Here is a 20,095-nt window from a genome sequence, read left to right as displayed (position 1 = left end):
AAACTGATGACAATTGAAATTAGTAACAGCTCAGAGGCAGCAAAGCCTAGGGGAGAAACTGGGGCTGATCAAGGGGGAGCCACACGTTGGGGCTTGGTTTTGACATGTGTTATGTGGAGTCACATTTCCCCCAAGATACACTCATATGGTAACAAAATGAAACTTTGCAAGGTCAAGGTCACATAGAAAAGAGGTATTAATTAGAAACTTATAATATGTGCATATGCATATGTATACATATGTACATAAATATGGAATATAGGTATTTACAAAACATCAGTAGACAGTGGTCAGCGTCATGTAAGATGTTCAGGACCCAATTGTGCCTCATTCTCACTTGGTCTCATTATTGATGCATTCATCCCCAATCCATCCCACCCATGAATCCTCCTGCCTTGCTTACAAATCTAGGAAACATTTAAATTTTTTTTTTTTCCTTTCAGTGGTCCTCTTTTCTTTCTTACTACTTTCTTGGTTTAGAATAGTCATTAAGAGTTAGAGCTCTGGACTCCGACTTTCTCAGTTTAAATTCCAATCTACCACTTGCTGCTCTGTGACCTAGGAAAATTAACCTAATTTTTCCCTGTCTCAGCTTCTACTCTCTAAAATGGAGATTAAAATATCTCTAACCACACGGAACTGTTGTGGGAATTCAATGAAATCATCTACATGGCATTTAAAACAATGCCTGGCATATTGTAACTTCTCAATGATATTCGTTATCCTTCTTATAATTACTGTTATTAATATTTATGGGTAGCACTCCTTTACTGTTTGGAGGCTTAAATTCCATGAATTTTATGTAGTAAGTCAAATTTATGGTTTAAATGACAGCTAGATCAAATTTGTTTCTCTTCCATTCTCCATTCTGGGACTTTGAATAGAGCATGTGAGCTTGGGTTGATCTCAGAATGAGCTGGAACTGAAGAAATTAAGCTTACTCACCAAATGTGCAAATTTCGGAGAAAAGAATTATAGTATTAATTGGGTTGCCTTGGGAAGCAGACAACAAATCCTGCACAAACTGGCTTAAGCTAGAAACAAACACATTAGTTCACATAGTAGATATCCAGTGGTGGGCAGGGGTTAGGTGGGTGGGGACCTCCAGGGTTGGTTGATTCAGAGATTTGATGATGCCATTTTGGTCCTAGGTTCCTGTTCTTTCCATCCTTCCCCTCTGTCCTCTGTAGCAGTGACCTCATCCTAAGTCTGCCTCTTCTTGTGTTCATATGGTGACAGCCAATGACAACTGTGACACATGTGTCTTCTTTGCCATCCAGTGAGGGAGGAAAAAAAGGCTAAATAACCCTGAAAGATTCTTCACTGGAGTCTCCAGGAGGCTCTTCTCATGACTCAGGGGTCCCCCGAATCTACCTGGAAAGAATGGTGATACCATGGTTTCTGTAGACCCATCAGCTGGGGTGGTGTGCAGATTGGAGTTCAGTCCCTGTGACCTTTGTAGAGATCACATGCCACGTGAAGAGGCTTTCAGGTGGTGCTAGGGTTTACCTCCAGTGTCAGCAAATGAGGGTGGTGTGTTTGTCTATTGCTATACAGCAAATGACCCCAAACTTAGAGATTTGAAGATACAGCTGTTTTGTATCTCACAATTTATGGGTCATGAATTCAGGCAGGGCACGGCTGGGAGATACTCCAGCCTCACGCAGCTTTGACTGGGATCACTGATTGATATCAGCTGGTAACTAGGCTGGTCTGAGGGTCCGAGGATGTCATCACTTGCACCCTAGGGACAGCTGGGGGCTGGGCTCAGCTGGATGCCTCCCCCTTACTGGGTGGTCTTTCTACAGAGGAGCTGGACTTCTCCCAGCTCAGTCTGCTACCCTGCTATAAGGGACCGAGAAATTGTGAAATAGAAGGTGATTCCAAATGATTTGAAATGTTGTCTTCAGTACACAATAAAGAGCATAAAGAAATAGGCATGCAACTTCTACTAATAGACACTTTGTTTCCCTTCATGCCCACTAAATGGAGGTGTCCATTTTTAAAATATCGGTTTGAAGATGTGCTGCTTTGTCATACAGCCCAGGGTGCCAGTGTCACTGGCTAGCCCGGTCCTGGGTGAGCTGTGGGGCCATCTTTCCTTCTCATCAGCCCTGCTTGGTCTAGGGCGCCATCACACACATCTCCAGGGAATCCCAGGAGCCTCCATTCTGAACTTCCTGCCACCAGTCTCATCCTTGAGCGGTCCACTCATCCTCTGTATTGTTTTCCAGTGTGGTTTCTCTGAAACACAGAGAATCTGCTCAGACCACTCTCTTGCTTAAAGTCAATATTGGGTTTTCATTTAACAACTAGATCCAATCCAAAGTCTTCACTGCGGCTCACAAGCTTTTCCTCTCCTGGGCCAATTCCCCCAGCCACCAGTGGAATGTAACCTCCAAGAGGGCAGGGATCTTGTCTTTCTTATTCATTGCTTTATCTAGGAGGCACTTCATAAATGTCTGTGAAAGGAAGGGAAGAAGGGAAGATGAGAAAGACAGCGGAAGAAAGGAAGGAAAGGCGGAAGTAAGTCCCTGTCACACCCTGTGCTTCACCTATGCTAAAACTCACTTTTAGTTTCATGTCTGGCTTCCTCATGGATGGTCAAGTCCATGGTGGGGGAATAGACAGATCTTATGCACTACTCCTAGCATAGCTCCCGGAACAATGTAGGTGCTCAAAAACATTCCTAAAATAAGTGAATTAATTAATAATGTGCTAAGTGCTTAAGGCACGTACACAGAGGGCTGAAAGCCTGAAAGGAAGGCCAGTTGATTCTCTGGAGTTTGGGAGTGGCAGTGGGAAGGGGACAGGGCAGGAAAGAGTCCTTGGAGGGTGATGCCAATGGCTTCTGCTTGGGGGTCTGGGCTCACAGGAGTTCAAAGGACTGGTCCCTTTTAGGTCTATGGTCCTGGAAATTTAAATCCTTTGCTAGGTCCTGATATCTCTTTTGTGCATCCAGTTTTCTTATTTGGCACGGGTATCCAACCCTGCTAGTTTTTTTCCAAGAGAACCAGTCTTTTGAAGTGATGTGTGGACTGCCTTGTCTCAGCCTCCTGGAATGTGACCTCATTCCTTCCCCAGGTCAGTCCCCTCATTAAGCAGCCTGCCCGGTCCTGCTCCATCAGGCAGTCTGCCAGCCATGCACTTGGCATAGGAGTGCCAACTCAGGGGCCAAGGCAACCTTGACTCTTCAAGAGCATGGGTTTGAGATTCAAAGAGACCAGATTTGGGATCCTGAATCCACCACTTACTAGCTGTGTGGTCTTGAGCGAGTTGCTGCCTTGACTTCCTCACCTGTAAAGTGGAGCTAATAATAGTGCCTAATTCAGAGTGTATTTGTGAGGATTAAATTAGATACTCCATAAGCCTACACCACAGAGAGCTCAATAAATGTTGCTTATTATTTTCCTGCTCAAGGATGACTCAAGACAATTTCTCTGGGATGGAGCAGGGGTGAAGGGAGAGAAGGGGAAGGGGAGGTAGCATGCATTGAGTGCTCACGAGGTACCAGGCACAGTGTGGCGTGTCTGCAAGAGATATCTCCCCCACACCACATGACAACCCTGTTGCTGTGTCTAAGGTTGGTCCATTTTCCAGTGGAAGGCGTGCAGACTGTAGAGGACACATGCGGTTGGAAGGCAGGTGCTAAGCGTGCACTTGCCACGTGAGTCTGGGTAAGGCCCTCCCCCTCTCCAGGCCTCGGTTCTCCAGCAGCAGTGGTAGTTTCTATCTGATAGGCTTGCTGTGTATGTGCCTTAAGCACTTACCACATTATTAATTAATTCACTTATTTTAGGAATGATTTCGAGCAAAAGCACGGAGCAGGAAGGCAGGAGGGCAGGAGCCGGGGTGTCTGATGTCCGGGCAGCTCTGTCTGCCATCTGATCTCTGGCAAGTCACTTCCCCAACCTGGGCCTTTGTTTGTCCGTTGGTAAAATGCAGTGGTGGCAAATAGATGGTGGGGGCCCCTCTACCTCAGACATGTGGCTGCGCTTGTGTCTGGAGTTTCCACTGTCAGAGATCCTCTAAAGTAGGGTAGTTATGGGCAGAAAGTGGCTGAACTGGCAGAACTGGCCTCCTCTAGGGACAAGAGTCAGAGCTTTCCCAATACCCGGGAGCCCAGAACACAGGGAGCTCCGGGATCAGCCCTGTCTCCTCCCTGTGCCTCTGTCCCGACCCAGAAACCAAGGCCTGTGGTCCCCATCCCAGCCCCTCCCAGCGGTCTCTGACCTGTGATGCTTGCTGCTTCGGACTTGAAGCTTCCCCGAACATAATTAGAGCTTTTGCCACTTCGCCCACTCAAGCCGGACGTGGATGTGAAGGCCTCTGCACCAGGGAGGCTCCATGCACCTTGGCAACGTCGACTTATTTGTAACAAACAGGTTTGCTGAGTTGGGCAGCCGGCACCTTGTTTCCTGTTGTGATTTAAGCCACCTGGAGGTAAACCGGGCATTTGAAAAAGTCCTGGTTTGGGAAAGTAGAAAGTAACACTTACTGAAAATGTACGGCGAGCCACAGGCTGCTCTAGTCTAAGGGTCTGGAAACTACGAACCAAGGGCCAAATCCCATTTTTGTATGACTGCCTGTTTTTATGCGGTCGTGCACTAAGAATGTATTTTACATTTTTAAATAATTCTCTTAGGATGCCAGGATAGCTGTGAATTTTGCTCCTTACCCAACAAAGCTTAAATTATTGACTATCTTGGGACCTACAAAAAGCTTGCCTACCTCTGCTCAAAGTTCTTCACATAGATGAACTCCCAATCCTCACAATAACCTCACAAGTACGTTACTACTATCTCCATTTTACAGATGAGAAAACAAGAGGCCTAGAGAAGTTAAGTGGTTTCCTGAAAATCAGTAGCTGATAAATGGTAAGATCAGGATTTGAACCCAAGTAACCGGTTTCTGAACTCCTTAAAACCAAGCAGATGTTTTCACGAACTGACTTTGTGACCGCGAAGAAGTCATTGCTGTCTCCGCTGAATGAGGAGAAGGCACTAAACTGCATCAGAGATTCTAACTTGGGGGTGGGAGGGTTCTTGAGCTAAATAGACTCCAGAGGCTCCCAGATGCCTCCCCTGGAAACCCAATCAAGGTTCATGAGTTCCGTGTAAATGTTCGTGTGTCCGCACAGTCCCTTTTACTTGAGAGCATCCTAGCCACCCTCCCCCCTCAGCAATGGATTCCATGACTCGAACACCACAGAACTCCTGGGCTAGCTTTCCTGGAAAGTCGTTTCTAGCTGTAACGTGCTTTGCTGTTTCCCATTTGGGCTGTTGGTTTTGTCCCTCAAGTGGTATCTTCTTCTTTTTTTTTTTTTTTTTTAAATTTCTTTTCAGCGTAACAGAATTGTTTATGCACCACACCCAGTGCTCCATGCAATAGGTGCCCTCCATAATACCCACCACCTGGTTCCCCCAACCTCCCACCGCCCCCCTTCAAAACCCTCGGATTGTTTTTCAGAGTCCATAGTCTCTCATGGTTCACCTCCCCTTCCAATTTCCCCCAACACCCTTCTCCTCTCCATCTCCCAATGTCCTCTGTGTTATTTCTTATGCTCCACAAATAAGTGAAATCATATGATAATTGACTCTCTCTTCTTGACTTATTTTACTCAGCATAATCTCTTTCAACAAGTGGTATCTTCTTAGGCTGTCTTTTCCTACCCAAATGGTCTTTATTCCTACCCAAATGGTCATATTTTCTGTATATATTACCTATTGGGTTGTGTTTTCCCCCAACCCTCACCCCCAAAGCTCTTCATACTCATCACTGAGAAAAATGAGAAAAAAAAAAACAAAAACCCAAAAAACAGACACACTTAAGAGCCAGTGAGGTTTTTCTGCTGATGTATTGTGTAAAGATGTGAATAACCCACGTGAGTGGAGAGGGCAGGAACTGTACATTATAACCCTTCATTGTAATTATCTGTTCAACAAATATGTACTGAGCCCCGACTAGATGGTCGTCGTTGCATGGGCTGTGAGCTGCTCAGGGTCAGGGGTCAGGTGCTATTGGCCCTGTAGCCCCGTGGCCAGGTCCAGGCCTGGCACAAGGCAGACCCTCTGTAAGCTTTTAAAATGAACAAGTCATGCCTGGTAGCTGGACAAATGGAGGGTGAAGGGGCGTAAGAGAACCCAGTGGGGCGGGTGGGGAGAGGAGGCACACAGTGGCGAGCAGATTAGTTCTGCTGGCTCTCCCTTGCTTTCCAATTGACAGCCTCCTGTGTTCATGGAGAAGTTTCAGAAGGCAGTCATCATTTTCCCGTCACCATGGTTTGAAAGGTTATAGCTGACGTTTCGCTGACAGAGCCAGGACTTCCTACATGAATCCAAAGAATGAGTCCCATCTCTTGCATCCCACAGAGGCCAGAGGAACAACGGGGGCTTCCTGGCCCTCTGTCTTGGACCCAGACATCCCCACGTTTGAGAACAATGAAGCCTTCTTTCTCCCTCCTTCCCATTCTCCCCAGACTTCTGAACTTTCCTTCTCTCCTACTCCTTCTCGCCTCTACTTCCGTCTAGTGACTCAGAGCTACTGAGGGTAGGAATCCAAGCCCCTCTGTATGGTGGGCTCCTTGGGCTGATGGGTCTGGAAACATCTAGAAATAAATAGCCTCAGAGGCTGGGAAGAGCAGAGGGCAAACCACAGCCCAGGAGAGGGTTGGGATGCTCGTGCCCCTGGAAGGGCAACACAGGAGCTGAGGAAAGCATCTGCTGCTGGGAAGTCTGGAAGGTTCTGACCTGCTCTGAAGCTGGATGAGCCATTACCCTGCACTTAACTGGGTTTTTTGTTTTTTTTTCCATCCACATGGTATATATCATGCCTTGTCTGCTTCCCCAAAAGGGTGAGTTCAACCAAGATGTCAGGGAGCAAAACTGTAAGTTGTCCTATAAAATCAAAGCCGTACCTTTACTTGGCTTCAGTTGAGAGACTATTTTAATGTTCTGATTCAGCATCTGTAGAAGAAAAAGAAGTTGCGGCGTAGTTTGAACTTGTAGAGGAGGGAATTTGTAGGAAGGTGTGGTGGAGGTTAAACATTTGGGCTGGGGAGATGAACATGGTCTGTAGCAGCACGGTGTCAGAAAGAAGAGAATCTCAGAGCCAGACAGAAATGAGTGTGAATTCCAGCCCTGCCATTTACTGGCCAAACATTCCTGGGCAAGGGTCCTTCTGCATGGGTTTCTTATTTGTAGGGTAAGAATAAAAGAACGTCCCTCATTTGGATGATGTAAGGTGAAAGATAAGCCATGTTGAGCAACGGGGCCATAACAGGCTCTCAGCAAATTCTTCTTCTTCTTCTTTTCTTCTTCTTCTTTTTTTAAGACATCTATTTATTTATTTGACACAGAGAGAGAGAGAGAGATCAAAAGTAGGCAGAGAGGCAGGCAGAGAGAGAGGGGGAAGCAAGCTCCCCGGCGAGCAGAGAGCCCGATGCGGGGCTCAATCCCAGGACCCTGAGACCATGACCTGAGCCGAAGGCAGCGGCTTTAACCCACTGAGCCACCCAGGTGCCCCGAAAGAGCTCTTCTGAAAAGCTTGCTTAGAAAAACAAACACAGGAAAACAGGCTATCTCTTGTCTAATTCTGTTAGAGACCAGAATTTGTAGATATTACGAATATTGCTCAGATGGGAACAGAGGGAACGAGTAGACAGGTAAGGGATGGTTTGGGTTACACCTACCCTCCCAGGCAGAGCAGAGAAGCAGGACACCAGGAACAAACTCTCCTTCAGAGCTTCCAGGAGGATCCTCGACTGGGATGTCCCCACCCTGCCTCGTTCCATAACATCATGTGTTGAATGGGGTCACTGGTAGAAACAACGCCACAACCCAGAGTGTGAGATTGGCAGAGGAGGAAGGATGAGGACAAAGGGAGGTTTCACTAGAGAAAGGCAAGAAAAGGGGGAGGAAGGACTGAGGAGGAGAGCCGGGGGACCAGAGAGCTGGCTTCAGATCCATCCCTGAGGAGCCACTGAGGGGAAGGTGAACATCGCTTCCTTGGTGTTGCTCTACGGATGGAAATTCAGAGTGTGGGAAGATTACAGAGGCCCAGAATTTCCCTGAATATTATGAGGAGCCTTACGGAGTTGGTTGGGACTAGGCCAGACTGTCTGGTGTGGAAGACGGTTGTTTCAGCACCACAGCAGTGCGTAAGCCCCTGTTACGGGACTTGGAGACAGAACCCGCTCTTTGGGTGGGAGAGGGAGATCAATGACCTGTGATGTCCTTCTCAATACCCCTAAGGAGCATCCCTTGGACCAGGGCTGCCCAAAACAGGCAGGCTGGTCTGGAAGGGGTAGCAGCACATTTGAGACCTGTCACCACTGTCCTCACCTTGAAAGGACTGGAAGCCCTCAGAAACAGCAATACCTCCACACCCCCTCATGGGAGCCTCACACCTCGGCTGGCTCACTCTGGGAAAGGAAGCACCATGACTCACAAATGTGGGGTTGGAGAAACGTGGCTGCCTCCGGAATGTTGTGACAAGGTTTCCCAATCTCTCCTCATTTGCTGCCAAATCTCTCCGGAAACAACGCGCCCAAGAGCCAGTGAGATTAACTACAAAGTAACTACACAGTTCTTGGGTGTTTTATCGGCTTTTACCCTGAGTGTAAAACCCTTGGAAAAGAAGCCAGTTACCTCAGGGCCAAGAGCCCAGATGCGAGGGGAGGGAGCCAGTTAAGGTTCACAACTCCTGAGTAGGAGACCCTGACAAGATCGCGAAGGGAAGCTCATAGGGAGGAGATACTGAAATGAAACAATGACACACACTCTTCCGGTGACGCCTGCAGTCACTTTTCAAATCCTGATGGACTACAAAAGCCAATCAGCGTCACAGAGGTCACAGCAAACCTCCCGAATAAACACAGTAAGGCCGCACCCAAATGACCACACAACAGAGAAACTATTGTCTTTCCAGAAAAGTGAAAAGATCAGACATTCCATTCCTGAGGCCTCCCAGACCCAAATCCCGCCCCAACCACACCCAGTTTACCATTCTTACGTCTTCCTTCTACTCTTACTCATTCAAGACTCTTCATCAAGACACCTAACTGTGTCATAGAAAAGTGTAGATGCCCCTGTCACCAGAGCTGGCTTCAAGGCCCTCCTCCATTGAGTCCTAGGAGTGTGACCTTAAGCCTCAGCTTCCCCATCTGGCAAATGGGGACAAGAATAATTATTTTTGTAGAGATGCTGGAAGGATTTTAGGGAATTTATTTATAAAGTGCCTGGCACAAGGTTGGTGATCAAAAAATGACAGTTCATGGGACGCCTGGGTGGCTCAGTTGGTTGGACGACTGCCTTCGGCTCAGGGCGTGATCCTGGAGTCCCGGGATCGAGTCCCGCATCAGGCTCCCAGCTCCATGGGGAGTCTGCTTCGCTCTCTGACCTTCTCCTTGCTCGTGCTCTCTCTCACTGTCTCTCTCTCTCAAATAAATAAATAAAATCTTTTAAAAAAAAATGGCAGTTCATATTAATAACAGAAACTATGGAAATGGGAAAATAAAATAATTTGAAGCAAAAACAGAAATTTTACCTCAAATATTTTCCTAAAACTTAATTTGAGGGATTGACTTATTTAAAAAAAAATTAATCAACATTTCAATAACAATAAACAAGAAAATATAGAGGGTGTACCTTATCTCCTGGCTCTTTTAAATTCTACTACTTGACAATGCTTTTTTTTTTTTTAAACATTTTTAAAGAAATGAAACATTAAAGCTAGAATCATGTATGCTTTATCTATTCTGTGGTCTGTACCCCTGCTGCCCCAGCCCTGCGCTGACTTCCCATTCTTCCTATGGTTTCTTGGGGCTTTCTTCCTCCATCCTGAGCTAACAATCACCACAGCCCACTTCTCTGTCTGCATTTTCTTCATTCTGACTGAAGCATCACCAGCTTCCTCCAGCACTCCAAGCTGTCTCTCAGAAGGAGGGGAAACCCTGACTGGCCTTCTGGAATTGCCCCTTGCCTCAGTGGCCGCTTCTGACAGAGAACAGAGCTGACTGTGGTCAGGCCAAAAAGACGACTGAGCGGTCTTCCCAACCTGGCCTGAGCAGCTTCACAGTCATTACACTGCAGAATCCCCACCATGTCACTCACAGGCAACATCATCTCTGTTCTACAAGAGTAAACCAAGCAGAAGGTGCTGCCTGTGGCCTGGCAGGGCAGAATGCAAATGCGGGCTGCTTCATCCCAGCAAGGCAGACAGCAAGGAAGGTGTCCACTCCAATGTGGAGGAACTGGTGGGTAATGGCATGAGTCTTAGGGCTTCAGGTGTGGGATCACTGTTGTGCTCTATGCAAGTAGCTAGGTTTTTTGCTTTTCACAAAACCTGAACTTTCTAAAAAAAAATTTGTATAACTAAGAGAAAGAAAGAAAAAGAAAATCCGATGAACCTCAGATGAGACTCTAACCTCTTGACCCCTTTGAGTCTCTTCCACCTTTTTAATTTGTATGTACAGGTGGTGTCAGGAGACCCGAATTCTAGGCCTGACCTCACCACTTATAAGCTTGTGACCATGAGCCATTCCTTCTCTTGTCCTCCCAAGGCCTCTGTTTCCACATCTGTGAAATAGGGTTAATGTCTTCCCTGCCCACTCTCCAAGGGTGCTGTGGGGCTTTCAGCAGATGATGAGCTTAGAAATGCTAAAGCCTGATCTGCAACTAGATAATCTCCTTGTTCCTGCATCCTGGGGGTCAGGACGACAAGGGCTCAGGGGCAGCTCCCCTCCCTTGCACACAGCCTCTGGGACAGGTCTTCAGCAATCCCCACAATCACCAGCTTTGTGCGGGAACCTATAATGATCCCCAGGCATCCTCATGCCCCTGAGACAGTTGATAATAATAACTGAGATGAATTCTCCCTAGTGTATGCCATACACTGTGTTGGGTATTTTACATTTTTTATCTTGAATCATTAAAAATAATTATAGATGGTAAGTATTTTTTTTATTAATCAAATACAGTTTTGTTTTTGAGTTTTATTTTTATAAATCACACCCTGAAATAGAAAACTGATGAGCTGGTATTGGTCTTGCACAGAGGAAAGTCAGATTGTCAACACCAGCTTAGAAAACAGGGTGCAAGGGGCACGTGGGTGGCTCAGCAGGTTAAAGCCTTTGCCTTTGGCTCAGGTCATGATCCCAGGGTGCTGGGATCAAGCCCCGCATCAGGCTCTCTGCTCAGCAGGGAGCCTGCTTCCTCCTTTCTCTCTGCCTGCCTCTCTGCCTACTTGTGATCTCTGTCAAGTAAATAAATAAAATCTTTTTTAAAAAATGAAAAAGAAAACAGGGCACAAGGAGACATGAAGTTCAGTTGGGGAAGAATGTGTTCTTAATAACAAGGCAGGAAGTCATCCTTTTCACAGGTTCTGGGGAAATGTAGATATTATTACACCCCCCCCCATTTTATAATTAAAGAAATTGAGGAGTGAAGTAACTTATTCAAAATCACACAGCCAGTGAGTGATGTGAAGCCAGGATGGGAGCCTAAGTCTCACTAGATCCCGTTTTCCTTTAGCTGCACTAGACTATGTTTCTCTGAATCCCTGTCAGCTCACAGACCCATCAGCCTGTATCCCGACCCCCTGTGGCTACTGGCCGGTAAAAGTTTGGGATCTTGCATAAAAGCAAAAGTAACAGTCAGTTTAGCATTACTCAGTCCTCCTTGAAACTGGGTGTCTGGAGGTTGGGTTAGGGTAAGGATAGAGGTTTGTGGCAGGGGTCGGTGATGAGAATTGGACTTGCAGAGAAGAACTGAAATGGCCACCATGAACACTCCTGAGAATGTGTATTGATCCTCTGACATTCGCGGCACATCTCACCGTTAATTAACCCAATAAGCATTACTGAGCCCCTAATAAATGCTGGTGCTGGGGCTCAGTACTGCTCAGATATAGTTCCTGTCCCCCCATAGACATTTGACAGACCTGAGTTCACGGAATGCCTTTGTTAAATACTTGAAAGTTAAAATTAAAAAAAATAATAATACAAAGAGCTAAAGCTAACGCGTGGTATTTTGCAGACCTTGTCAGGAAAGGGATAAAGTGAGAAGGGAGAATCAGAGATGAGGCTGTGCTTAGTTAATAAACTCATAAGGGCACCTGACTGGCTCAGTCAGTAGAGCATGGGACTCTTGATCTTGGGGTTAGGAGTTCAAGTCCCACACTGGGCATAGAGCCTACTTAGAAAAAATAATTAAAGTATTTCCCAACTAACTCCCAAAAGAATCTATAAAAAGGAAAAACAAAAACAAAAAACTCATCATGTTTGTGTGTCTGTTGGGGAAAGCCTGGCTCACCACAGAAATTAAGAAAGAGAAGGGGGGGGGTCACTCTGTCTTCCACAGAGGACATTGAGAATAGGCTCCCTTTATCCCCATCCCCCAGACACTTACTATGGCTGAAATAGGCCAAGGCTTGGAGACTTCATAACACCAGCCTAAATAGCTAAGCAGTCAAAGACACCTTTGTACACATTCCCCAGCCCTGAGAACCCTTCCCCATTAGCTTTCCTCCTGCCAGCCTGTGATGCATTGGAGTATCAGACAGGTAGCTCTGCCATTTACAGAGGATTAGGGCTACTTAGTCAGTAGCTGGAAAATTAAAAAGGATATGTTTTTAACAAATAAAAATGCGACCTGACATTTTTACAGTGTCTTACAGTTTATAAAACTTTGGTATCTACTGTCTCATCTATTTTAGATTTGATTGTCAGAATGCCTTATGAAATAGAGAGATGCAGGGCACCTGGGGGGTTCAGTGGGTTAAAGTCTCTGCTTTCGGCTCAGGTCATGATCTCAGAGTCCTGGGATGGAGCCCCACATCAGGCTTTCTGCTCAGCAGGGAGCCTGCTTCCTCCTCTCTCTCTCTCTCTCTGCTTGCCTCTCTGCCTACTTGTGATCTTTGTCTGTTAAATAAATAATAAAATCTTAAAAAAGAAAAAGAAAAAGAAATAGAGAAATGCTATCATCTCCATTTTACAGATGGGCGGACAGAAGCCCAGAAAAGTTAGTTTTGCTGTTCTGGTATGTTACAGGATTTAGGAAAGCACAGAGAAGGAGCACAGCCCTCAGTGCAATAGACAGGGCCTATCAGGGAAGGCTTCTTGGGGGCGATCCAAGAGCTCAGTAGAAAAAGCACAATAATGCACTAAATAAATGAGGGGGAGAGTCCCAGTACATGATTTCATGAAGGCTTGAAAATGTGGAGAAGACTAGAGATACTGGCAGGAGCAAGATGAATATGATCACGGTGGTGTTGGGGACCAGGACAGCCGCTAACACCTATCCATGTTTACTAAGCACAGCTACTGTTAGAACAGACACTCTTCTAAGCTGTTTATCTACATTAATTCTCACACCTACCTAGTTAGTAGGTACTTTTATTATCCCCATTTAACAGATGAGGACATTAAGGCACAGAGAAGCACCTTGCTCAAGGCCATACACCATCTTGTTTGCTAACATAAAAAGTGTGAATTCTATTCCAAGTGCCACAAGCACCTCCCACTTGGCTCTCAGCAGAGATCAACACAGATTTGTGATTTAGAAAGCCTTCTCTGGGGATGCCTGGGTGGTTCAGTGGGTTAAAGCCTCTGCCTTCAGCTCAGGTCATGATCCCCAGGTCCTGGGATCCAGCCCTACCTCGGTCTCTCTGCTCCGCGGGGAGCCTGCTTCCTCCTCTCTCTGCCTGCCTCTTTACCTACTTGTGATCTCTGACTGTCAAATAAATAAATAAATAAGCTTTAAAAAGAAAGAAAGAAAGAAAGAAAGCCTTCTCTGACACAGGATGTACTGGGTGTTGGAGAGGGGGAAAGAAACTGGAATCTGACTAGGTTTTTGGTTCAAGGAGCTGAACAGAGACAGCGGGAGTAGAGAGCAGAGGAGCATTCCCACAATGCCTGGTGCTTGTGGGGAAGAAATTGCCCTCACATGACTCTGCTTTCTCTACCTGTAAAGGGAGAATGATTTATTTCCACCTACCCGCCTCAGGAATTACTCGAAAATTAATGGGATAGAGGCTAGGTGGCTTTCATGTGTTAAACAACACCCTTGTACTATTGCTGGTGTTCATTAAATGCTGAACATATAAAATGTGCTTTGAACGAAGGAGCTGGGAATAATTATAGCTTGCTAATTATTGTTAATTTTACCACAGCTTTGAAACCCAGGACTTTCTCAATGATTCAAAAAAGAGATTGTAACCCCGCCATCCCATTAAAGTAGCCACGAAGAGGCAGACCAGCCATTTCCCACAGGCCCATCCTTTTCTTCTTTGCAGTGGTTCAGCTACTTATCTGGGCACAGAAAAAGAAAAGCGACTTACTCTTTCAGAATCAACATATACAAAGAACCCCTTGTAATGTTACTTATTCTTCTGAAGAACTAGTTCCTTTTTGTCTCCCTACTCTGAGTACATGTATGAGTATTATGTTTCTTTCTGTGTGTGTGTGTGTGTGTAGAGGAAAACTGTGTTTAACAGAACTTCTGACACACTGGATTCCAGGACACCTGGGTTTTACTCATGATATGGTAACACTGCTCCCTTTCTTCGGACTCTGCACCACTCTGTTTCCATAAACACTGATTTAAGGTTTCACAATCACCAGGCAGAATACCAAAGACTCCTCCGAAGAATTTGAGGATATTGATGGCTGGGTGACTTTAAGTCTCAGCCTCAACTGCATCACCTATAAAATGGGTCTGAAAGATTGTACATACCTGTCAGGACTGAGCCAAGACTGAGATAATGCCTGTGAATTCTAAACTAACCTACAGTTACTGGGATAACTGGAAGGTAGGTTATGGACAGGGGTTGGGAAAGGGAGGGGATAGAAGACAAAAGGCTGGCGATCTCCCGCGCCTTACTTTTTAAAGAAATTCTTAAGAATTCCTGTTCAGGAGAGCAGCCAGGCCACCCGCCGTCCTCCGGCTGGGGGCGGCTGGGATGGCTGCTCCTCCCCAGGTGAGGCCAGGGCGGGCCGGGGGCGGGGCGGGGTCCCGCAGCCCGCAGGTGAGTATCGGTTTTCCTCTCTTCGGCTTTCGGTCTGGAGGAGGCGGGAGCAGCCTACGCTCCTCCGATCCTATCGCGGGCGGCGCAGGGCGGGCTGTGCCTTCCGTGGGACGGTGACGGGGCGGGGGCCGCGGGATGTGTCACCCAAATACCAGAGGGTGAGTCCGCCCAACCAGCCCGGCAGGTCCGGCGGAGTATAAGAGCGGAAGGGAGCGGCCAGCGGCAGAAGCCCGAAACCGTCCCAGCGCGGAGCTGGAGCCCCGCAGAGTCCCCAGCGCCTGGTCCGCCCGCGTCCCGTCTGCGCTCCGCGGCCCCATCATGGCCCGGGGTTCGGGCCTCGCGCTGCCGTCGCCCCCGCTGCCGCTGCTGCTGCTGCTCCTGGTGGCGGCGATCGGCCCTGCGGCCGCAAAGGACAACTGCACGTGCGCCACCAATAAGATGACCCTGTGCCGCGCGGACGGCCCCGGCGGCCGCTGCCAGTGCCGCGTGCTCGGCTTGGACTTCCCGGTGGACTGCTCCACGCTGACCTCCAAGTGCCTGCTGCTCAAGGCGCGCATGAGGGCCCCCAAGAGCGGCCGCGCACTCGTGCGGCCCAGCGAGCACGCGCTCTTGGACAACGACGGCCTGTACGACCCCGACTGCGACCACGAGGGCCGCTTCAAGGCCCGCCAGTGCAACCAGACGTCGGTGTGCTGGTGCGTGAACTCGGTGGGCGTGCGCCGCACCGACAAGGGCGACCTGAGCCTGCGCTGCGACGAGCTGGTGCGCACCCACCACATCCTCATCGACCTGCGCCACCGCCCGGCCGCCCGCGCCTTCAACCACTCGGACTTGGACGCCGAGCTGCGGCGGCTCTTCCGCGAGCGCTACCGGCTGCACCCCAGGTTCGTGGCGGCCGTGCACTACGAGCGGCCCACCATCCAAATCGAGCTGCGGCAGAACGCCACCGAGAAGGGCCCCGGCGACGTGGACATCGCGGACGCCGCCTACTACTTCGAGAGGGACGTCAAGGGCGAGTCGCTGTTCCCCGGCCCCGGCGGCCTGGACGTGCGCGTGCGCGGCGAGCCGCTGCTGGTGGAGCGCACGCTCATCTACTACCTGGACGAGAAGCCCCCCCAGTTCTCCATGAAGCGCCTCACGGCCGGCCTCATCGCCGTCATCGTGGTGGTCGTGGTGGCCCTCGTCGCCGGCGTGGCCGTCCTGGTGATCACCAACCGGAGGAAGTCGGGGAAGTACAGGAAGGTGGAGGTCAAGGAGCTGGGGGAGCTGAGAAAGGAGCCGAGCTTGTAGGTCCCAGCGGGGCAGGGGGTTGGGGTGTGGACCGCCGGATTGCAGCCCGGCCCCAGCCCGAAGAGAGCCGCTCGCCTTGACTCTTGGCCCAGAGGAGACCTTGCTCTTTCCAAATTCCTGCCTCTCCCCACCCCCATTGGGTTTAATCAGGGTCACCTCTCCTTCTGACTTCTGGCTTCAGAGGAGGCATTTCTAAAATTCCTTCCCTTTCGGTCCGACAAGAAGCCTGACTCAAGAGTTCAGCGAAGTTCGGCGCAGGGTTACGTATGAGAATCACCTGTTGGTATGACGCCGCGGCCGGGTTTGCCATGGACGCGGAAGGTGTTGGAGGCTTGCAAGCGCTTCGATGGGGGGGAGGGAGAACAGCGCTCTTTACTGTCTTGGGTTAAGTTCTGTGGTTAGCTCCACCAGGATCCTGGCCGTGCTGGGGAGGAGAGGAGTTCGCCCACTGAGCCCGCATAGTACCCGCTGTTGCCGTGGTTTGTACGACCAACCACATCTGCTTGTCACCGGGAAAGAAGCCTGTTTCAGCCGCCTGAACACATTTGAGATTCTTTGGGGGCGGACTGTGCCCTCGAAACCCAGAGTTTGTTCCTCAGCCTGCCCTTGGTATAGCTGGTATTAGTAATGTTTCTTTTGTAAAATGTTTGTACATATTTTGTCTTTGATAATGCTGCTGTGATTTTTTTTAAAAAAACACGAATTTAATAAAATATGGAAAAGGCACAGACCAAAAGATGAAGTTTGTGAAAACTCTCTCCAGATTTCTGTCATTTGGGTTTCCTCAGTTCCCAAGACTCAGATATCTTATTTCAAATTCTAACACTTTTTTTTTCCCCTTGCGGGAGTAGGCATTTCATTTTGCCACTCTGGTGTTTTCTGAGATGCCTTATACAGGCTGGTATAAATACTGGTCTTTCTAAGTAGGATTGTTTGGAAGCTTCCTTCAGAGTGGGGGAGGGAGGGTGGGGGAGGCTAGAACTACATGCTATTGTAGGGAAAGTAGACCAGCTTTTGGTTCTCTAAAGGCTCTCCAGTGGAGAAAAAAAGCACTACCTTTGTTTCAGGAACTGTATCTCCTTTGACTCCTGGCCCTGCTTGGAAGTAGTGGTATTATTCCCATATAGCTCCTGGCGATTTACTTCATGTCAAAGTACCCTGGCTTGCCAGACAGGTTAAAGGACTTTCCCATGTAGTTACAGCTAGTCTGTAGTGGGTCCTACCCCGTGGTGGGGGTGGGGGTGGGGGTGGGGGGGAGCACACACCCAAGTTGTTTTCCTAAAATTTCACTAGTAATATGCTTTTAAAATTTTTACTTCCTATTAGCTGTAAAAACTGGCAGCCTGTCGCTCCCCGCCTCCTGGCTAAGATCAAGTGTAAAACCAGCAACCTGTCTCCTTCATGCTCCTGTCCTCATTTTTACTCCTTCCCGTTCATGGATGTGGAGTATGTTAGAAGGTCACTGTTGGGTAGTCTACAGGTAAACATGTTTCAGCAATTACTGGGAAATTGATGCAACAGTGGGTGTACACAAAGGAGGGAGTGGTTGGTACACCTGAGGGCTAACTGCAGGACTACTGTTTCCTCCCCTGGAACCCACCTCTTTCTCCTCCTCCCTACTCCTACTCTACTCTGTGGTTTATGCCTACCACTCAAAGACTGAAACACCAGTTAAGAACTGGGGATGTGGCTTTCAGCTGTGGCCTCCCCAGCCTGGGGTGCATCCCTAAGTATATAAACACACACTCCCTTCAGCTGCCCCCACCTATCCTCCAAAGTCCCCTCTAGTTCAAATGAGGCTTAAGGAGGGGAGAGGGAAGGTGTAGGCTGGCTTTCCCAAAGTGTATTCTGCCCCAGGCCAGAATGGGAGCTGTTAGAGTGTCAGACTTCACTCTCCTTCGGCTTCCCTGAGTACCTGAAAGTGCCTTAGCTACATGGATCTTGGCCATCACCTCTAGCGCAGTCCCTTATTTTACAGAAGACACAGGCAAGTGATTGTTTCCATGGCACAGCTGGAACCAGACAGTCTCACATTCCCTAGTCCAGGATTTTTTTCACGACCCCAGGCTGCTATTGTTTCAAGAGTCACTTCAAAAAACCAGCACTCGACTGCCTACAAAATAAACAGATTAAGGACTGAGTAGGCAGCTGAGCAGTGGGAAAAACCCTGAAAAAGCCTGTTTCTTCATAGAGTATCACTTCTGGTAATTTCTAAATTCCTATGTTAATTCGGGACTGAGAGTCTTTGTACTTTATTACCCTTGATACTTCACAAAAACACTTTTTACACTTATCTTCTTCAAGACATGGACTTACTGGAAATAACCCAAGTGATGACAACCCCGAGTCCAAATCCTGCTCCACTAGACAAATAAGTCACTTCCCTCTGTGCAGTTTCCCCATCTGTTGACTGAAACCTACAGATCTCTCTCATCAATGCGAAGTTTAAATGCAGTAACTGTTAAGAGTGCATGGAATGATCTGGGCACTTAGAGGTCAGGGTATGTTAAATTTCCTCTCTTTTAGATTGGATCCATTTCACATGTTAGAAAACTGAGGTCCAAAGAGATGGGGTAACCCAGGATCACACAACCTCCAGGTGCCAAAGCCAGGGTTTAGAACCTTAGTCTTTGGCTTCCTAGCCCAGGTCACTATTCCATGCACCAATCAGGTCAAAACACCATCCTTAGTCACTTCCTCCAAGGAAGAACCCTTCACACTTGTGCTTTGAAACAGCTCGCATCTGCTGAGGGCTGGATCATCCAGACCTCGCTCTAGCCAGGGTTTTAGCCTCCCCCTCCAGGGTTTCCCCTAGAACACCCATTCACTGCCTTGGGCACAGGCCTGGGACCAGCCTTGGGAGGAATGTGAGGAGCAGGTGTGGCTTTACCAAGCAGGTCGCAGCTTGTCTTCTGAGCCCCGTGGGAGGCCCATCTGATTTCCTTGTTTCGGTCACTGGGGCTTTCTCACTCTTGCTATTTCCTTAAATGGAGCAATTAAAAAAAAAATTATATGATTTCTCCCTGCTCCCATATCTTTGGCTTTACTGTTTTCCAAATGGAATCACAGAATGTCAGAGGTAGAGAAAGATCATTGAGTTTATGACTCTACTTTGCCCATGAAGGAATGGAGGCCCAGAGGAGAGAATGGATTTACCCGAGTCAGGCGGAGAGTGGCAGCCTTACTCCAAACCACCGATACCCTGTCTAATGTTTGTTCCGCTTGTCTCCCTAATAAGTCTTCTGCTTGTTTTTATTTTTTCCTTCATCACTCCTACTCCTAAATTGTGTTGTTTTTCTTTAGCTTTTTAATATCACTTAAATTCAAGGGAGCGATACATTGTTTAAATGTAAAATGTATGGGCTTTGAGGTCACCTGGACTTTCAGACTCTGGTTTTCTTACTTGTAAAATAGGTAGAGTCTTACCTAATATGCTTGATTTTAGAGATTACATTAGAAGAGAGGCGCTTGGCTGGCTCAGTTGCTGGAACATGCAGGCCTTGATCATGGGGTCGTGAGTTCAAGCCCCGTGTTGGGAGTCGGGTCGACTTTACTTAAAATAAACAAATAAATAAAAATAAAAATAAATTAAGAAAAGATTACTATGGAAGCTAGGAAAAAAACTGAGTATTTTGTCAATAATCACTCTTGTTAGAATGACAGCAAAATCTTCAAGAATCTGGGGAAAAAAATAAATAGTAATGGTTAGGTTCTCTCCAGCATTTTGTGAATAGCACTTTCACTGCATTTTCCTTCTTTCTTTCTTTTTTTTTTGAGATTT

General features: G+C 47.7%; 1 protein-coding gene and 1 long non-coding RNA gene across 2 annotated transcripts; one reads left to right on the top strand and one right to left on the bottom strand.

Annotated features, from left to right (window-relative positions):
- Positions 1–2,344: 2,344 nt before the first annotated feature.
- Positions 2,345–7,723, bottom strand: LOC122898717. Its single transcript, XR_006383030.1, has 3 exons — positions 7,691–7,723; positions 6,917–6,965; positions 2,345–2,462 (listed from the first exon to the last, which is right to left on the bottom strand). It is a non-coding gene; the product is annotated as an uncharacterized LOC122898717 (long non-coding RNA).
- A 7,587-nt stretch (positions 7,724–15,310) lies between these two features.
- TACSTD2 (tumor associated calcium signal transducer 2) lies at positions 15,311–17,067 on the top strand. The gene has a single exon (XM_044236425.1). The coding sequence runs from the start codon at positions 15,343–15,345 to the stop codon at positions 16,312–16,314; it is 972 nt and encodes a 323-aa protein (XP_044092360.1). The 5' UTR covers positions 15,311–15,342; the 3' UTR covers positions 16,315–17,067.
- Positions 17,068–20,095: the final 3,028 nt, after the last annotated feature.

This window comes from Neovison vison, chromosome 2 (assembly GCF_020171115.1).
Source record: "Neovison vison isolate M4711 chromosome 2, ASM_NN_V1, whole genome shotgun sequence".
Taxonomy (NCBI): Eukaryota; Metazoa; Chordata; class Mammalia; order Carnivora; family Mustelidae; genus Neogale; species Neogale vison.
This window is presented reverse-complemented; position numbering and strand designations above follow the sequence as displayed.